At 45.2% G+C, this 20941-nt stretch overlaps 3 protein-coding genes across 4 annotated transcripts; all 3 read left to right on the plus strand.

The window, feature by feature from the left end:
- The first annotated feature begins 4734 nt into the window (after positions 1-4734).
- Positions 4735-7801, plus strand: LOC124071548 (e2f-associated phosphoprotein). Of its 2 annotated transcripts, none has more exons than XM_046412172.1 (6): positions 4735-4920; positions 5266-5447; positions 5589-5690; positions 5832-5946; positions 6037-6168; positions 6485-7801. In XM_046412172.1, exons 1-6 carry the CDS (start codon positions 4841-4843, stop codon positions 6777-6779), a joined length of 906 nt encoding a protein of 301 aa, XP_046268128.1. In that variant the 5' UTR covers positions 4735-4840; the 3' UTR covers positions 6780-7801. The 2 variants fall into 2 exon arrangements, with proteins under 2 accessions (XP_046268128.1, XP_046268127.1); XM_046412171.1 differs by having other exon boundaries at positions 4736-4920; positions 5586-5690.
- Positions 7802-8463: 662 nt separating this feature from the next.
- On the plus strand, positions 8464-12081 carry sptssa (serine palmitoyltransferase, small subunit A). The gene is made up of 2 exons (XM_046412175.1): positions 8464-8569; positions 10276-12081. Exons 1-2 carry the CDS (start codon positions 8467-8469, stop codon positions 10377-10379), a joined length of 207 nt encoding a protein of 68 aa, XP_046268131.1. The 5' UTR covers positions 8464-8466; the 3' UTR covers positions 10380-12081.
- A 5433-nt stretch (positions 12082-17514) lies between these two features.
- Positions 17515-20915, plus strand: LOC124071549 (egl nine homolog 1-like). Its single transcript, XM_046412173.1, has 2 exons — positions 17515-18840; positions 20799-20915. Exons 1-2 carry the CDS (start codon positions 18025-18027, stop codon positions 20802-20804), a joined length of 822 nt encoding a protein of 273 aa, XP_046268129.1. The 5' UTR covers positions 17515-18024; the 3' UTR covers positions 20805-20915.
- The last annotated feature ends 26 nt before the right edge of the window (positions 20916-20941 follow it).

Here is a 20941-nt window from a genome sequence, read left to right on the forward strand (position 1 = left end):
CTGCGCACGCGCAGGTGTGTGCAGGTGTGTTTCCATCTCATCAGTGGGTTCCAGCAGATCACAGCTCGCCGACATGGGCCGATAATCAAGTCCCCACACTTTTTACATGGAGAGAGAAAGGGGAGAGAGGGGGAGAGAGGGGGAGAGAGGGGGAGAGAGGGGGAGAGAGATGGGAGGTGGCAGAAGATAATGAAGCTCGGCCGTCTCCTGTGTTTGCAGCGCGGGCCAACAGGTGGAGCCCACACTCTGAGAGCAGCAGGGTTACCTGGAGGTTCACTGTGGGAGCTGAAGAAGAAAACGTGTGAAACAAGCACATTCAGATGCACATGACACTCCGGTGGTGTCAGTACACATGAAGCTTTCTTTGGTTTGCTACAAGCCCTGTGGAATCCACATGACCCAGGTCCACATCTGAGCACATCTGGACCACCAAGTGTCAGAAAGACTGAGCAGAGAGACAGCTGAGGTCAGATCGCTGACTGGATGAAAAGATGGACCACATGAGGGCATGAAGTCAAGACCTCTGCATCGCCCCCTGGTGGCTGGCTGCAGTACAGCTCATAAGCCCCTCCCCAACCATGTTAGCAGAAGGGACATGAGCCAAACTAAAAACTCAAAAAGTACATTTTTCCCAAAGATTTTTTCCGTCATTTCAGGTCGTTCTTATCACGTTGATGTTTGCTCGGGTGTTCATTTTTCTGATCAGTTTAGTTTTCATTGGCTATTTGAGCTGAAACGTCATGACTGACAGCTAAATGTTGCTCCTGATTGGCTCAGATGGGTGTGTGGGCGGGAACTGGTTACTGTGGCTCCTGATCAATACTGCACAGACTCTGGCTCCAAACAACAGAAACCAGAACAGGATGGCAGCACTCGTGTCAGGGATGCTTTGGCTTCACTGTAGGAGGAAAAAGCTCGGTTCTTAGAGCCACGTTCTTACTATGGAAGGTTCCTTCGGTCTGAAAATACCTGTGGGCTCCGTGGGACTCTACACCTGCTGAGAACATCCCGACTGCTTGCATCACCTACCAGATACTGATACATGGACGCCATTTTGCGCTGTAATCCTTTCTACTACTGCCATACCTGCCCCTTATTTACTCTTCCTTATGGAAGTTAGGATCTAACCAGGATAAGAACACACTCAGACTCAGAAGCGGAATTCGACACATTTCCAAATTTGTGACCAAGTGACCTCAAAGACAACCAGATCGTTTTCAGTTTTCTTCAGAGTATCAAGCACCAACAGCACAGGACAGACGTGTGAGTTCATTCGCTCGTCCAGGCCGCGATGGAGACACGGAGGCAGATTTCCTACCCAGAGGCAGACTGAACTGCAGAGTGAATGTGAACACTGATGGTGTCATTATTGTACACCACACTGCGCAGTCAATATTTAATTCATGCTGATACGTCAAAGCAAAAGAATGAGACAAACTGCCTGGACAGAAGCCCTAGAAGCTGTGAAAACATAAAGTAATGTTTTGTATCAGATGTGTTGTTGTCGTCTCACTTATCTTTACGAGTCAGTGTTGGGGCTGAAGAGGGGCTGAAGAGGGGATATTTGATTACATTAAAATCTATTGCATTCCATTCTTCTTATCAGAACAATCAAAAGCTTTGTGTTCTCTGTAATCTTTCGCCGTGTCTTATGAAACCACTTGTATTTCCTCCCTCCAGTCGCGGTTCTCCGAGTCCCCCTGCAGCAGACCCTCGGCGGTGTGTCTGAACCCTCATTTGTCAGAGTGTGGCGGGTCTCAGCGGGGCTCCTGAACATGTCGCTGTGTGACAGATAGACTGACAGATCCATCTATGTGAGAATGTAGAATAATATAACCTCTATGGACGGAGTCATCACACATGCTCCATAGGAAACAGGGACTATGTGACAGCAGGAATGTAGATAAGGAGGTTATGTGCGAGGACCAATTTATTTTTCTTGGCAGGGTGGGAAGGCCTCTGAGACACGTGTCCACATGACAGCCGGAGTCTCAATAATGAAATCCTCTCAAACTGCATTTAGATCCGGAGACAGTGGGGTGACATGTAGGATGATCTGGAGACTGTGGGATAATGATCCACCCCTCCACTGCATGTGAACAACAAACTGGGTGCAGAGCGGGACTGTAAGTAGGTGTTGTTGCAAGAAACAAACATGGCGGTTGTTACCAGGCGCGATGCTCTACAGTCTGGCATTTTGTCTTTCGTGAATCACTTGTGGGAAGCGAAAACAGAGCCGACTCGAGCGTTTTGTCTCCAGACTGGCAGCTCACATCAGACGTTTGTTCATTCAGCCACAGAGAAGCCGTGACGCGATGCGTTTGTAATTCTGCTCAGCTATGGCCACGCGCCCTCAGCGGACACTGTGCCCTCAGTTTGACCTCTCAGGGTCTCTACAGGCTGCCCCGCGTTCTGACTGATGAAAACACTAGTTAAATTATATTTTATTTAGAATAAAGCTGTCCACGAAGGGTTCAGCTCACCGATGTTTCCTGCTCTTCACAGTTCACTCACATTTGGCCCCAAATGAGATGATGACAGGACACGTGATCTGAGCTGATACAGAGTCATGGACCTGCTCAGGTATCAGACGCGTTGACGTGGAGGTGAAACATTTCATCAGTGAGGCCACAAACCAATCAATGGCCAATCAATGACAGTATGGATAACTGATTTGATTTTTAACACAAAGTGCAGACAGAAACACTCTCGCTTGTTATATTTTGTGTTTGAGCTCTGAGATTCACTCTCACACACACACACACTCTGACACACACACACACACACACTCTGACACACACACACACACACTCTGACACACACACACACACACACTCTCTGACACATCCACTCTGGTCGCCTTTGAAAACAGCTTCATGTAATTATCCCTCCTCACCAAAAGTCTGTTTCTTCTTTCCTTGCAGGAAATTGCTGTGTATCGCTGAAAATCCATTGAAAGCTTCAAACAAAGAAGCTGCAGCCTGGATACCTCCACACACACACACACACACACACACACACACACACACACACACTCACTGTCCATTGTCTTCTCCTCCATTATCAGCAGAGTGTGTGTTTTTTCTCCCGTGTGTTTTGTGGTGGCGGTGGAGCCGACACCCAGTGGGAGAGCCCGCCTGCCGTCAGGGGGACAGATGGGTGTAATTTTGTTATTTTTACCTCCTCCAGGAGCTGGCTGCCAGCTCGGGGAAATTAGCATCACACCTGTGTGTAATTGGCGAAATTAGCTTGTCGAGCGGCAGAGCTGAGACAGAGGTGGTCGGTGAGGTGAGTGTGTGTGTGTGCGTGTGTCTGTGTGTGCGCAGGTAAAATCAGAGCGCGGCTGTTTGGTGTGTGTCGGGGAAGATGCTGTCAGGGAAGCGAGATGTCACACCTGGAATGGAAAATGTCACCCAGCAGCTCCACACACAAACACACACTCTGACACACAGTCACACAACAGAAAGACACGTTAAAGGACAAACTGGAGGAAAAAGACACAAAACAAACAGCACACACAGACAGACAAACAAAAACAGAGGAAGACATAAACACACAAACAGAGACGCACAGGAAGCTGAATATTTAAACACACACACACACACGAGAACTCTGATTTCCTGTTGAATCTCTCTCACTGTGATGTCATCTGGATCAGGAGTAAAGTTACGTTTGTGCGGGTGTAAACACGCTAAGACCACATGAGCAGGTGACCAGCTGTAAATAACATCAACATAACGTCTTCCTGTCACCTCAAGCTGCAGACTGTCCTCACATCCCACTGAGGGAAGGACGCTAACACGGCGCGGCACTCCGACCGCTCAGGTGGACCTGCAGGTGTGTGTGTCCAGGACAGCGGCGAGGACCGAGGACGTAGCTGCTCATGAGGCTCAGCGCGGGGACAGAAGAGTGATTAAAATTTACCTTCTTCTTCTTCTTACCATGAAATCTGCCTTCCTGTACATAAAAATGAACCAAACTTTGCACAAGGGTCAAGACATGTGACATTAAACTGACATTGTGGGCTTACTGTGGAAGGACCCCATTGCTTCCTGCTCTGTTGAAGAGCTCAGACAAACAGCCTGTTTTCAGACATTCCAGGAGGGTCGAGAATACATTAAAAACCTTTTCTATCATACCTGATGTTGAAAATGTGTCAGATCACACATGCAGTCTGAAAGGACATAAACGGGAGACTAAAGCTTTCAGTATGAAGGACGGAGAAGACTTTCAGTTAGGAAGACAATAAACGGAGGAAATGTGTATCCCTGCCTGCAGTGAGGGAACGACTTTCTGAATAAACTCACACATTCACACCAGAGCTTTTCATTGGGTGTGTCATTTCATGGACGGCGCCTTGGAAAGGGCCTTTGGCTGTCCTGACCTTTGAGGTGACGTGGAGTCTCTGACATCTCTGATCTGTTGGCGCCTCTTAGTGGCGGTTTGTTGTAACAGCACTTTCAGGTGTTGGGGAAGAGACATGGGAGTGAGTCCAGCTACTGTTGCTGTTGAGTTAAGGTTAACAGTTTTAACATCAGTCAACAAGGTGGGAACTTTGACATTTTATATCAGCCAGTTGCGAGTTATTTCATTCGCTTAATTTATTTGCCAGGGATCTGCTTCTCAGCAGTACAAATAAGAGTTAGATTTTATTTTATTTTATTTTTACTGCGTATGTCTGCGCGATCCACCCTGTCACCACTAGATGGCGATATTATTTCCTTTCTTTGTTTGCCCACTTCCGTTTAATGAAACTAAAGAAGAGCAAGCGGAACAAATCAAAGCACTTGTCGCTTGTTGCTAATTCGCTAGCTGCTCATGTTGTTGTGAAACTGCTGAGATGAACAAAATGTCTCAGTCAGAGGAGTTTGACTCGTATGAGATCGAGGAGCCGAGCGACGAGGAGCGAGCGAGCAGCAGGTTGGGATCGTATAAGATAGTTAGCTCTAAAAAGTGCGTAGCTTCAGCACCACGAGGCTAACGCGCCGCTAGCTAGCTGAATGCTAACATGTAAACAAAGTGGGCTGGGTGTCAGGCTGAACACTGTTTTTACACATTCCCGTGTGTTTCAGTTTTGTAACTTCTATCGCTAACGTTTGACTTATTATAAACCAGCTGAAGTTTTGTAAATAATGTAAACATCGCAGTGGGTGGGAGGGGTACAGACAAGCACGTGTGGACCAATATTATGTACGAGCAGAACAGTCAGATTGACTGGGAAGTGGAAATCTTCATTATGCTGGGAAAACTCTCGCTGTGTTTCAGTTCAGAGGATGAGCTGGACGTGCTGCTGAACGGGACTCCTGATCAGAAGAAAAAGCTGATCAGAGAGTACCTGACGGGGGAGAGCGAGTCTTCCAGCGGGGATGAGTTTGAGAAGGAGATGGAGGCGGAGCTCAGCTCCACCATGAGGACCATGGAGGGAAGCTGGGGACCACCGACAGCAGGTAAGTCCCGCCTGCAGTTTTCATGAGATGAAAAGTCAGGATTGATCCCACAGCTTTGTGGTTGAACAGAGAGTCCTTCTCTGCGAGACATTACCTGATTATGACAGCATTCCTGACGGCTGCACGTTGATCCTCCAGCAGAAACCTCAGGAAACCGAGGAGGCGGCGGTCCAGGACTTCCTAACCCCCGGATGTATGATGAGGTGTACTTTGACTCTGACTCAGAGGAGGAGGACGCACCAAGTAAGCGTGAAAGTTTCTGCTGTCACATAAACATGTCAGTGCCATGAAAGGCGTCTCTTTGGACTGTGGGGAGATGTAGACGAGACGCATCCTAACACCAAATTCAACTCGATCGGTTTTGTTCTGTTGTTTTCTCTGTAGGCAGCTCCACTGGCCGGAGGCAGAGACAGCGGACCATACCGACCAATGATGAGCTGCTGTATGACCCTGATGAGGACGAAAGGGATCAGGCTTGGGTTGATGCCAAGAGGACACAGTAAGACACTCAGAAGGAGTCACTAAGGTTTGTTTGTCCGCCCAGTATTTTTTCTCACTGTAGTCATCAGCCTCTTGTCTCCCTGTGCAGGTACAGGTACAGCAGGAAACGACCATCTGCAGCGTCTCGGTCGCAGCCTCGTCAGCCTCAGGGTTTACCCAGCAGCGATGCCGTCCTCAACTGTCCGGCCTGCATGACGACACTCTGCCTGGACTGTCAGAGGTGAGACAACATGACTCCAGCTGTCTGCAACATCTGATCCTTATGTGGTGTTTGGTTTGGAAACATACGATCAATAACAGAAGATAAATGTTACTCAGCAACTCCATAACATTCTCATACTGCATGTCCTGAGACACATGGCAGCTTTCATGTATTATGTGTATATATATTTATTAAATGAAGTTCCTCATTGTTAGGTCTTAATATAACCAACTTCTATAGATTCAAACTTACAACAAGAGAAGGTTTTTACTGTGTTTCTCAAAGCTGGCCCAAGGGCCTCTCAGCTCAGCTTTACTCACTTGTGTCCACTCAGGCATGAAAAGTACCGGACTCAGTATCGAGCCATGTTCGTCATGAACTGCACCGTGAAGAGAGACGAGGTCTTACGATACAAAGCCCAGTGGGACAGGAAGCAGAGGAACAGGAAGAGGAGGAAGGGACAGAAAACAGAAACACCACTGGACGAGACTCCCGACCCGACGCCGGCGGGGATGGACGCTGACGAGGTTTACCACCCGGTTCAGTGCTCTGAGTGCTCCACGGAGGTGGCCGTGTTCGATAAAGATGAGGTCTACCACTTCTTCAACATCCTGGCCAGCCACTGCTGAGACAGACCAGCAGACTGATTTCAGAGTTTTTATCTCTGGTGCTTCACCTCACAGCAGCGTTCAGACTGACGAAGAAGAAGTTGGCTGACTGCTTCTTCAGTGTCCTGACTGAGAGGGAAGAATCCGACTGTGGTCACTCTCAGTCCATTGATCAGTCGACCAAAATCGGTTCATAAACACTCCACAGCGATCACATGGTCATTGCGCTGGAGTGTCAGCAGCACGTCGTCTGTCTGTGAAAAAATATCTTTCAAAAACTGGACTTTTGACACAGAAAATCTGCTTGTTGCTGTTTGGATGTCATCAGTGCTGCTACTGTGTTGCATACACAGGAGCCTGAACTCTGAGAAGAAACACGTTTTACCTGGACGCATCACATACATTTTTGTTAAGGTTTCCTGTTAATGCTTCCTCATAAAGGGACAATTCACCACAAAATCCTCTCACCTGTAGTCTGGATAGTTTTCGAGATATTGGCTGTAGAGATGTCTGCCTTCTCTTGCACATGAGGGAACTAGATGGCGCAGAAATCATGACCCTTTTACTCAGGATGATCCACAGACCTTGTTGTGAACATTTTTATGTAGGAACTTTTTTTTTCTTTCCGTATCACCACGCAGCCAGCTAATGTTACAATTCAGCTGAGGAGGACGCCATTAAGGTTTCCATCCTGCCCTGTCATGAGCACAAGCCTCTTGTCCTTGAGTGGATGCAAAAGAGAACAGTTTCCTTTACACAGTTTCTTCCAATGATCAATAAAATGTAAAGTATTTCTGATTCTGAAATCCAAACAGTCTAGGTGGATATATAGTGCTACAGGTTAATAGGAATTTTTTTGATTTTGGGGTGAACTAGCCCTTTAACTCCTGTATGGAGCATTCGTAATTGTAATATACATAAACACACTATTAACAGGTTAAAGTGTGTATTAATGTATCACATCTGTGACACTGTTGTAATGCTATGAAATGTGTTTTCAAAGTTTACTTTAATAAACACCTAAATATCTGCGTACAACCACATTACAGGTTTACGTAACCCACTCACGAAATATTTATGTACTGCTTTTAAGTGCTGAACAAAGGATTAATGTAAGATATCATGAGATAGCTAATATTTGTTTTAACTGTGACAAAAATGAATACTGAGAGGGACATTTTACTGTCGAAGACACTTTGTCCTGAACAGACAAATGATTTGACTCACCACTGACTTATCTGCCAATATATTGATGCTGATATGGCTCTTGTTTGGTATGTATTTATAGGAATATTAGGTATATAGTTGCGTCTCTATAACTGACCCAGTAATTTTCTACAATGGATAATTGCTTTAGTTTTTATCAAACCTTACATGAACAGAAGGAAATGAGTATAATAACAGTTGTCCTACAGAAACAGTAAAGAGCAAATGTTTCCATCCAAAATCCTTCCTTTTCAGTCCTTGAGCTCAACGGTTAATCGACGAGAACCGGTTGTCGACTATTTCTATTCGTGGATGCAGATTTTATTATGAAAACAGGATGTTGGAACTCCCTGGTCTGCGTCAGAACCCTAAACTCGATTGCGGACTTGTGATTGGCTGAAATTGAGCACCGTATGATCAGACGTCACACGCCACCTGAAAACACCCTACCACGACCCACGTCGAGAAAATAAGTGAGGAAGGAAAATAAGTTGTTGCAGCCATGGCGCTGGGTGACTGTTGGAAGCAGTTGTCCTGGTTTTACTACCAGTATCTTCTGGTGACGGCGCTGTACATGCTGGAGCCCTGGGAGAGGACGGTGTTCAGTATCCTTTTTCATGTCGAATAACGGCGAGCTAACATGCTAACTTAACTTACAACTTCCGGCGAGCGAGCGGCTCTTGTCCGTGTGGGTAAGACTAACTTCCCCGAGTGATAAACGTATTTATGTCGTGTTGTGAATACCGGTGAAGATATTTTACAAATTCTTAGGGCTTTGTGGCAAATTCGGCACGGAGACAGTGAACTGATCGGGCGTTTTTCCACGTTGAAACTGAAAAGAAGCAGAAGTCTTAGCCAGTCGATAATTAGCTTGAAGACAAACAGTGAAACAGGCGAGCAGCAAAATTAGTGAAATAGAGTAATGTTTTTAGTTTTGAATGAATGCCAAATTAAGGGGCCATTTCTATCACATTAGAAATGGTTTTACATTTTGTTCTATACGGTAGGTGAGTTTACCTCTAAGGGAAAGATTCTTTAATACGTTCAACTGTAAAGGAAGATTTACGTGCTTGACTCGAAACTCGTTGCTAGTCGTTATTTGACAGAAAGGCAAAGAAATCGACACGTAGTTAAGGTTTGACTGCTGAATTAAAGGCACTTAACCAGTAGCGTTAAGTTAAAATTTTTGACGGAGTTTAGCATGTGGCTGACTACATGAGGACGGGGCGGAGTCCAGGCTAAGCTAGCGGCAGCTGAGCTTCCGATCCACAGTCTGGTGACTCGTACATGTTGGCTGATTCAAGTTACATCGTATGTTTCCAGTTTTATTCGTTCCGATGGCCTGGAAGCTCTGGGTCATCTAATGTGAAGGATTGGTGTTTAGCAGTTAAAGTGTATGGCTGTTGTTGTACTTTGATCTGCGACATCACATTATGTGCGTATCGTCTTCCTGTTAGAATCAACAGTACGGAAAGTGAACGGCTGTGTCGGCTTCAAAGGCATAACCCCGTGGACATTAAAAACCGAAGAAGGGGAGGTGAACTACCACTCCCAAGGTGCACTTCAGCAAGAAACAACCAATCACAGAAGTTAAAAATCTGCCGTTCGTGACAGATTACACCACAACAACAGTTCAGTGCAGTTTGAGGCTGCAGAAGCACTTTTTTTCTGAGTCTGTCTGTTGTTTTGGTCTGTAAAAATGTCACGAGAAAGTAAATAAAACAGCGACAGATGTCTCAGAGTTAAAGGTGACGTCTTTGTCTTCTTCATGTTGTGTCTGACGATATTCCCTTGGCCAAAGATAAGACAAGTAAAAGCAGCGCGTTCTCATATTTGAGGAGCATCAAGCCTCGGATCATTTGTTTAATCAGCTAATTGTTTCAGCTATGATTTAATCAGGCTGTCATTGTAGCTCTTGTTGTCGTCTGCCAGAACAACAGCTGATCTGTGGCAGTAACTTGAGTTCTTCAGTGAGCCTCCTGCAGCATCAGCGATCAAATGCAATGCGATATGATGAGCTGAAAATAAATGGTTGACTGCAATGAAAAATTCAATAGCCGTGTTTTTACAGCAGGTTGCAGTGCACGTCACGAGCCGAGAGACTCTTGATTATCTGCAGAGCGTGATGTTTTCTTCGGAGCCCACTCTTAAAGAACAGCGCGGGCAGCCCCGGGCCAGTCAGCGTGCTGAGAAGTTAGTTTTTGGACACATGGTCAAGCTGTCAAACTCCTTGCTGACAGCTTGTACATGCAGATACATCAGAAAATCTCTGCTCCTTCAGTCCTTCCTCCTTAACGTCTCACCTCTGCAGACTCCCTGCTGATCTCCGTGGCCGGCATGGCCATTTACACTGGATACGTCTTCATGCCGCAGCACATCATGGCTATCCTGCACTACTTTGAGGTTGTCCAATGACACGCTCCGTCCACCTGTAGGTCCCATCTGTCCCTGGCTTCCTGTCCTTCAGCCCCCTGGCCTGTGTGCTTCCCGTCTCCTGGGCTCCAGGAGGGGATTGTTTCCAAACTCCAACCACATCGAGGCAGAACTTCTCCTGTCTTCCAGAGCGGATTGAATATCCGAGGTCAGCCTCTTGCTCGAGGTCATGTTGGATGATGTCATGCTGTCATTCCCCGGGACTGTTTCTTCTTCTCTGAAATACTGTTGGGCTCAGAAGCAAGAACAGGACGTGCTTGATTTTGTCTCGTGTTTTGTTTTTATCTTCTTAAGTCAAGTACTCCTAACTGATCTGTAAAGATATAAATTATATGGATGTCTGGTTGTGTGGAATTGGTGGATTCTTTTTATATTCCATTAATACATCAAACCATCGTTGTCTTAGAGCTCTGTGCAGCATCAGGAAACGGTGACTGATGGACCAAATACTTTTCCTCTGTTTTATGAGCCACATAAGATGATTGGAGTGGGATCATATCTCTAAATGAGGCCTGGCTAATTTTCAGCCTTCACCATCATTTTCCACTGCTTCAGTGTCGTAGACTGAGCGTTGGAAGGGGTTGCAGATTAAATTCAAGACATTGGAGATGAAAACAGTGTAGAAAATGGGAAAAAAATGTTTATACTGTAGGCTTTCTTTGTTTTTCTGAACTTGTAAATCTGAGTTTTCTTTGCAAAATGCTTGAGAGTCACAGGATGAATCTTACCGGAGACAACATAAAATATGTGTTCAGCTGACTTTTTCTGAACTTTGTGTGATATTTGCTTTTTCCTATTGGAAAGTAAATGAACCAGTTACTCTCTTCAGACCTCCAACAGGCGTAACATGGAAAATCACTTAAACATCGCTTTGTTTAAAAATGGTTGAGAACCAGCGTGCAGGAAGAGCTTTTCAGGCTGCACTTTGGGTCTCGCATCAGACTGACCCCAACCAACACATATTTTTTTTAGATTTTTGTATTTATTATTTCTTCCTTTCAAAATGCTGCATCAAAATGTCATTGAAAGCACAGAATGAGAGGTAACAGTGCTTGTTTAATTTGGAGAACAGAAGGCAGGAGGTCAGAGAAAGTTAGCCTGGAGACTGCAGAAGGGCCATCAGACACCTTCAGGTCTGAGGAGGCTTTGGGGTGGAACAGTCTTGAGTTGTTAATGATGTAATTTGTCTTGAAATGAACATAAAAGACGTTTCCTTCATATTTAAATAACAAGTCTTGATGTTCAGCGTTTCTCGTTACCTGCAGCTTCCTGTATTCCTGCGGCGCTCTGTTAAAGCTAACAGTGGTAGTTGTCGGGTGTCCTGGATGAAGTGACACTTTAAATGCAGAGTGGAGTCTTTATGGAGGCACCAGTGTGATGGATGATGGTGGTAAGCAGGTTGAAGATGAAAGTGTTTTAGTCTGCATAGCATCATTAATGGTTTTAAGATTTTGTGTAATCATATTTGCTGATAAGTGCTCCGAATGCTACTGGTGTGCCCTTTTGAAACTTTGATTATTTTTCGTTGCAAAACTATGTATTTTCTCAACTTTGTGTATATATTCTTGTATACATATTTGTAAAGTTTTTTAGTCAAGATGTTAGTGTTTGGAGTGAAATATTTGTGAACTACTTGTGATAAATTCTCCTGTAACTGAAATAATTAAAGAGATATTTCACCAAACTAAAGCTGTTTGACTCTGGGTTACTCTGATCAAAGCAGTCGGCTGATATTGTCTGTTCTGTTTGTCTGGGTGACTGAAGAAATTTAATTCATTTAAGTTGACATACAACAAGCAGCTGACAATTATAATAATAATAATATAAGATATTATAATAATTAAAATAATATAATACTAGTTATAATATTAGACACCGGATGGGAGTGTTTCCATATTTTGCTGCTCTGCTCTGAATGCTGACTTTGTATTGATTTAGCCAGGATTTTCCTGAATGTTTTCTCTCCAGTCACCCAGGAACAACCAGGTTTTAGTAAACAACGAACAGCAACTGGTTACAGTGACAGGATAGAGAACCTGCTGTTACATACATGAGATGCTCATTGAATATTGCGAGACTCCAGAATTGCTGTCAGCTGCTTTAAAAATCCGTCTGGGAACATGCGGTACTGAAAAACAATATCGGCTGAATAACGGCAGCTTTAGTCGGCCTCCTTAACTTGCTTTCAGGACCTTAATTACTTTAAATGTGTTGCATAGTCCCAAATAGATAAATTAAATTAAGAGACGGGATATCTGGGACAGTAGTGTAACCCTGAAAAGCATTACAATCAAACAAGATTATCAGCCTGAGCAGACATTTGAAGTCAGCTTTTGCACTTGAAGCGGCAGGTACTGATGCACTTCACTTGTAGTTCTGAGGTGTGTCCACCGGTGTCAGCACTGAGCGAACCGCCACCGTGTGGCGCTGCAGGCACACAACGAGGAAGAAGCAAAGCGCCGCATTAGGTTTTATTTTGGCTTTAATGTAGCTTCTTTGGGCTCCGTTGGAGTGAGTTTCGTATCTGGTCCTTCAGACACCTCTAACGTGGACGTGGATTCTGGTGACATGTCGTGGAGAAGTTTGTCCTGCCTTCAGATGCATTCGTACTTCACAAACCTGTACGGCAAGCAGCTTTTATTACTAATACAAAAGACTGGTTATTACTTAACTTTAAAAACGGTTCCGGTTTCTTCTCATCTTCACTGTGTAAAACTGAAGAGTCCACCTGCGTTTCCTCGCCCTCGTGTTTCTTCCACTTTGTCACCTCGTGCAGCTGTGTTCCATTCTGAACATAAATGCGGTTTATTTCATGGTCCAGACAGGAACCTGCAGCCCCAGCAGAACCTGTTCCTCCTTCTCCCCTCTGGGAGGCGCTACAGGACACTTTGTCCCCACAGGCCGCACACAGCGGACGTCTGCTCTCCCTCTTCGTCCACATCACGTCACGTTGTGGGTCTTGTGATGGTCTGTTTTCCTTCCCGCTCGGACGCACGTACGAGTAAAACGTTTAGTTTGAGCTTTGTGCTCCTTGTTTCTGAGTTGTGTGTCTTTCTGTCCTCCTGTCGGCTGGATTCAGAAGACAGCACGACTGTGTGTGCTTCATGTCATGGACTTTCTCTGAAAGACTGATAAGCTTTGATTAAATTCACGGGACTTTTGCTCTGAGAGCTGTCTTTGTTTGTGTAGTCCAAGTCCACATGTCACCCAGTACGCACCAAACCGAGACCTGACGAGCTGTAACCTGCTGACTTCCTGAACACAAACGTTGTCCAAAAATGTCCTATGACGTGAAACCTCCGAGTGCGAACAATGCTGCTGTCTCTAGTGTCTGTTTTATTACTTGTTGTGTAACTAAAACATCATCAAACGTCTCCAGAGAATAACTGCGAAGATTAATTGATTGGTTTTGATGATTAATCAGTTTGAGTCACATGTTCAGAAAATCAAAGTTATTAAAGATATTTTCAATAAATAAACAAGTAATTCAACATCCTTAATTTCTTTTATAAATCTGCAATGAACGTCAGTACTTTACCGTCAAAAAGTTTCATGGAAATTAAAATGAAAACGTGGCTCCTTCAGGGACCGTGTGGCCCTCGGCTCTTTATGCAGGACCAAACAACTTCAGTCATTAACACAACACAGAATCAACATTTCTCCCTTCCATCCTTCCTTCCTTCTTTCTGGAACCACGTTGCAGATTGTCCTCGGGGTTCCTCGGATGTTCCTCTGAGCAGAGCTGTAGGCCTTTGAAGGCCCGTGAATTTACCAGAAGTGTTGTGAGAACAGGTGAGGTGCGAGCTGCCGTCTGCGCCGTGTCACGGCTGAGCGGAGGAAGGTGGACGTGCATTCGACATTGTAAGCTTGTGGGATATTTTAGGCAGTAGATTATCGGGTGTTGATGTCATTTTGGCCTCATCCTGTATGGAGGAACTTGAGTAAATCGTGCAGCACAGAAACGAGTCACGTCCCACAAGTGCTGCTTCAGAGGCTTCTTGTTAATTACTGGTGATTTTATGGGCATGAGAGAGATCACAAACTGATATCTGCTGATTATCTGCCATCAGCAGCTTCACCTCTATGCTTCTCTTAAGTCTTCAAAAACGTGGAATGTTGGACGTTTAAAGTTGGATAAATTGGCTGAACTCTGGAGTAAACGTCTGACATTTTTCTCAGATTACAGCACGTACACACACGCACACACACACGCACACTGTGCCAAGGAACGGTTCTCTGCTTCTCTTTGGCAGCAGATCAGAAAGGAAACGGAGCTCTGGTTACTGGTTAACTCAGACGATGAAGCTCTTCTCACGTACGCACAACAAGCAGCTGACTGGAGTTTGAACTGCCTTCAGCTGAGCCTCAAACACACACACACACACACACACACACAGCCTGCACAGTGCGGTCAGCCAGCCCCAAACATCCGCGGCTTTTTAATGAGACCAGCACAGCCGACTCAAACCCTTCTGGCCTATTGATCTCAGTCAGCCTGATTGTGTTCGCACAGCTCTCACTGAGAGCTCAGATGTCAGAGGAGTCGGCCACAAAACATCACATGTAGGATCCACATACACGAATGTTCAATTCTGATGGCTGTATTTCAGACCGCCTCGCGTGTGGGGAGGTGGTCGGGGTGGATGTCGGGCGCCTGAGGTTCAGGTCTTCCACACCAGGTTCCAGGGTTTGAATCCCGTCTGTTTCATGTTGAGGCAACAAAACCTTTTTGGTTAAAGTTGATTTATTTTCAGTTTGTCAGACAGTAACAAAACATAATCTGTAGGATTCACTTTGGGTAAGATCAGGGAAAGATCCCAATTTCAGTTAAATATTTGCAAAACAAAATCAGCTTGAAATACTGATGACATTTAGTCTTTAGGATTTGTGTACATGGACTCAAATTTTCCATCTCGAGTTGTCACGGAGAGTTTGTGACACCAGCTGGACGGCTGATGGTCGTACTGCAGATTGGGAAACTTCTCCTGCCTATAGAAATACATTTTGGTTGGCAGCACTGGCACGTTTGCGTTGTTCACAGCAGCGTGGTTTCCTTTTCACACCTGGCGGGTGGAGCAGGTGTGGGTGGGTGTGCCTGGTGGAAGTGCTGGCACAGCTTCTGTCGTGCTGCAGCAGGAAGCTGGCTGCTGTGTGGAGCCTCACGTATGCACACATTCCTCAGAAATGAAGCTGCGGAGGGCGAGCGGCTCCATCAGCGTAACGACTGACATTCTGTCATCAGATGCGGTCGTTTCCTTTCCTGATGTCAGTGACTCACGGGGAAGCTGAGGAGCACTCACCATAATATTTACAGTACGGGACAGTTGCAGCACTTTTTGCATTTGACTCTGTTACTCAGAGACGGTTTGGATTAGACAAAGCAAATGTTTATACAATAAACTTACATCTGTCTGTTAATAGTCAAAAGCATTTAAAGATGATTACAGAAAGCACATTCTTCATGATTTCTATTTGAATGTAAGGAGTCAGATGTTGCAACTGACCACAGGCCCTGGGACAACACAATATATATTTAACTAAAGGATTGTTATCAAAAATGTAAGTTATAATTATATTAGTGTTATTTATTTATCAGCTTTGATCAGATGACAATTATAGATTTGTCTAGATGAGTGGGCCTTATGTGCAGATGCCACAGATTCAAATTGATATAAAATAGAGGAGGCTTTCAGTGACAATTTATGAGGCAATTAACTTTTATTTTCCCCATTGTTGGTGTAGACATTCATGATGTAAAATTGACAATTGAGAAAACCAGACTGTAATTTGAATATAAAAATAATATTTGTAATATTAATACATTGTAAGAGGTCAGCCTTGATAAAACCCTACGTGCTAGCTAAACAAGGTGACCTGATGTTAGCTAAAAGTTAACATATCACTTGTTTAAACCATGTTAGTTTGAGCTGAATCACAGAAACAGTGACAACAGTTTAACAAAAACAAAGCTGAAGAAAAAAAATACTTTCATACGTCAAAAACAGTTTTTTCCCATAAATCCTGGATCAGCTCTTGAATCTGGTTCGATTCCCCGTACCGGTGTCCATGGCTGAGGTACCCTTGAGCAAGGTACCTAACCCCCACTGCTCCCCGGGCGCTGCACGCGGTCGCCCACTGCCCCGGGTTTGCTGTGTGTGTGTGCACGTCACTTGGGTGGGTTAAATGCAGAGCGAGTGAGTTCCCTCCAATGACAAAATATGTCACTTTCATCATCTTCATCATCTTTCATCATCGGACTGAGCATGTGCAGTGTGAGTGTCATCACTCCAGCTTGTTTCTGATTGGAGAAAAGGGACATGTTGCAACCATCCCCTGTTACGGCTGTCCCCGGTCTAATAAGAGTAAGAATATTATTTTTAATTCTGTTGAACTTAATAATGATTTAGTTCTTCTGTAAAATACCCGAAAATACCTAAAAACAAAAACATGAGAGATAATCACTTTAGTGTCAGAAATGTGTGGAGCTGAAACCAACGTTTGGCATTTTAGCTTTAAGGACTTTTGAAATGAAACAGAAGAAGAAGAAGAAGAATCACTTTATTGGCAGTATATATATTTTTACACACACACACTGAATTCGTCTTCTGCATTTGACCCATCCTTAGTTGAACACACACATGCAACACCCGGCAAATTACATGCAGTGAAACACACACAGGAGCAGTGGGCAGCATCAAGCGCCCGGGGAGCAAACTGGGGGGTTAAGTGCCTTGCTCAAGGGCACACCAGCCGGCTAATGAAGGGAAGGGAGCATTTGTCACATTAATCACTCCACCACACCCAAACACTCATCAATATTTTGGATTTATTAGCAGACGAACGAATTCCAGGACTAATGCAGAGCTACTATAACGTCTTTGTGCTGAAACTTCCTGCTTTGAAGGTTCGCTCGCTCTGTGCAGCCGGTCGGTTAGTTTGTGTTTCATGGACTTAATAACCGACGAAGTGACTGACGTGTTCCCGTAGGAAGTCCCGCTCGCCTGTGCGCGCGGCTCAGGACGCCGGACGCTCCGGAGCTCAGCGAGTGGCGGACGGCTCGTGACAGCGGATCGCTAGCGGACTCCTCTGCATGAACTCGGCCTTTGGTTGTTTGGATGAACACAGCAAACCTTCTGCTTTCCCGTGAGGACACGTGAAGATGAGAGCGAAGCGACGACCCCGGCAGCACGCGCTCGTGTTTTACAGGTGTCTTCTGGAGACGTTTCTTTGTGTTTTTTAAGAAGGGAGATCTGAGGAAAATAATTTTGTGTGTGAAACCAATCTGTCAGCAAAACACATCCACTGCTGCTCCGAAGTTCTGTTTTCCATGTATAATAGAAAGCACGGCTTCCGGTAGCTTTCAAAATAAACGCCTCTCTGACAGCAGTTTGGATTTTTTTAAGGAAGCAAAGTTGTCTACCAGGCTACAATCTTGTCCTATTTTTTATGTATGTCGACATTTTGACACTTTTTTTAAATAACTGAACTTACTGCTGTTAAAGTGGCATTTGCTTTTATTTTGGAAGCAAACCTGCCAGATCCGACTGACCATTTGTGGGTGGCTTCAGCTTCCTATAAAACACCCTGCTGAGAGCAGAGAAAGATTCTGAAGGGAACACATGCAGACATGACTCCTCTATTCAAAGATGAAAAAACTGAAGCCCACAAATGCAGTTGTGTCGACCTCAGGCAGCCCTCCTACGGGGACGACGCCGAGCCGGCAGGAACTTTTTTGGCTGCTCAGGTTCGGATTGGAGTCAGAGTTGAGTTTTGTACTGGAGTTTCTGCTGCGCATGCTGTTGGAAACGGTTTTAGGAGTGCAGCCAGGTCTGTAAACTGGGTCGAGGCTGGGGCTGCAAATGCATTTAGGTTGGGTACCAGAAGCTGCAGTGAGGTTGGGGTTGCAGACTGGATGGGAAACAGTTCCAGAGGCAGGACTGGAGCTGTGGATGGAGCTGGTTCTGAAGCTGGGGCAGGGGTGGGAGCCAGGAATGAAGCAGCCTTTAAAGATGGAGACAAAGTCAGAGCAGGGGCTGTCACAGACAGGGCTGGAGTCCCACCCTGCGCCTGCCCCTGGAGCGTCCACTCCCGGTCCAAAGACCGGAGGCACCGCAGCAGCCACAGGTTGGTGCTGCACTACATCGTACCCTGCATGAACTCCTACGGCATGTGCATCATCGACAACTTCCTCGGGACCAAAGTCGGGGACCGGATTCTGCAGGAGGTTCGGGAGCTCCATCACTCCGGGAAGATGCATGACGGCAAGCTGGCCAGCAGGGGGCTCGAACAAACCAGAAATATTCGGGGGGACCAGATCGTGTGGGTGGAAGGGAAGGAACCGGGCTGCGAGAACATCGGCTACCTGCTGTCGAGGATGGACAAACTGATCACCTACGCAGACGGGAAGCTGGGGAAGCACAAGATCAGAGGGAGAAGCAGCAAGGTACCTGCAGACTCTCCTTTGTGTTAAACTCACCTCAACACGCAGTGACAAGATTTCAGAAAATGTTACCTCATGGAACAGCTCGCACACCAAACATAGTTAAAACAAAACCTAAATGACTGAGGCAAACTGAAGCCATGAGATCACTTCCTGTAAACACCTTTTATCTGCTGTCCCTTACTTTGACACACTTCAGATTCACTTCAGTTGTTTAATCCTTTAAAACGACACGTTCACTGGCATGACGTTCCAACCCGCTTCACTTCATTTTAAATCGTCAAGTTCAGGGCTGTAACTCAGACCTTTGACCTGAGAGTGCAGTTTGCGTCAGGTTCTCGTAGCCTGAAAGCAGCTTTGTGTTGCGGTGTGACAGGCTAAAGTCACTTTCATCATCATACAGGAAGTGTGCAGTACATGTGGCAATAAGAAGTCAGAGGTCTGATGTGCAGTGTGACGATGCTGGACCTCAGCATGTCTAAAACATCAGGGCCAAAATGTATATTAAAGTAAGACACTTTTACATTCAGGCACAGACAGCTGAGCAAACTGCAGCAAGTGAGCACAGAAACATGAACATAAAACACAAACGGAAGCAGGTTGTACTCTTGCTCTATCATTATTATGATTATTATTATTATTATTATTATTATTATTATTGCTGTCTTCCTGTTTGGGCTGTCTCCTCTTATCAGCTGCTCTCAGTGTTTTCCTGGCGCGTGGTCAGCTTCATGTTCACTGTGAATTCCTCGCGGACAGGAGGGAGTGAGCGCGAGGGCTACATGCGACTCGTGCAGTCCTCAATGGCGGCGGGCACGCCCAGCGCGCGGGCACGTAGCACGGCGGAGTGGCTTCAGCTCGTCTTCATTTACAGTTCATCGATAAAATTAGCGTTAGGTTATTGTTGAACAGCAGGCTGAGCGTCCTCCGTCCGTGGCGGACATGTTTACACGTCATTAATCATTCTGTTCAGATCGAAGCTAACTTCTTTTTGTCAGAAGTCACGTTAACGTGTTTGACGTGACCGTGGACGTCACGTGATCGTTAAGGTTACAGCAGAGCTGTGTTGGTATGAGACGCCCCCTGATACTGAACATCACATCCAGCACGTCTCACTTGTCGCTCTCTGCCTCCGGTGTAAAGCCGCCAGAATATCACCGGAAGAGTGCCTTCAAAATAAAAGCCTTGACGAGAATGTTCGACCATGTTCGACGAGAATCACGGTTAGTTTTTACGGATAGTTTATGTTTTAACAAGGACTTCACATTAACGCTTATCATGAACTGTCATCAACTACTATCTACTATTACCATTTAACTATAAATTTAGTGGTTTAAGTCATTAAATGTCACAAAACTGTAAGAAATATAACTTGCAAAGATGGCGCCGCGGATAGCTGCCGCGACGTTGTTTCCAATTCTTATTTTGTATTTATATTATGTATTTGCACCTTATACTAAGACAAATTCCTTGTATGTGCGAACATATGTGGTCATTACATTCATCACAAACCTCCAGTGTTAGTGTTTTCCCCATCAGCAGTCCAAAACCCAAAACGGATATTCAATTCAAAAAAGATATTCGATTTGAAATGGCATTAAGACAAGCAGCAAGTCTTCACACTGGAGAAGCTGGAATCAGACGATCTTTAGTAATTCTCTTTTATTAAGGACATTTATAACAGACTACAGGTGGTCTCTATGGTCAAGACCTTCTGTTTACTCTTACAAATATATTTCTACATTTAAATTTAACACAATATTGGCAACAGAAATTTCATTTCATTTGTTTATTTATTTTAATCTCCTTGTGATGTGCCCCGCACCACTAAATTATAAGTTAAGCTCCACACAATAGGGACAAAAGTGTCAGGTGAACACGCAGCTAAAAGAACGGGCGGCTGAGCTCAGGCATTTATTTTGAAATTGCTAACCGGAAGTGTTGCGTTTGCGCTCTCGCAGGTTTGACGGCCTGAATAAGACCGGAGTGTGATGACAGAATGGGTTTAGATACGCAGTCTGAGCTCGCAGGCTTGTGATTTCACCGCTGACGCGAGTCCACGGTCTGTGAGCCGTGACAGTGAAACAGTTTGTCTCTAGAAGAA

The sequence above is a fragment of the Scatophagus argus genome, chromosome 15, assembly GCF_020382885.2.
Source record: "Scatophagus argus isolate fScaArg1 chromosome 15, fScaArg1.pri, whole genome shotgun sequence".
In the NCBI taxonomy this organism is placed as follows: Eukaryota; Metazoa; Chordata; class Actinopteri; family Scatophagidae; genus Scatophagus; species Scatophagus argus.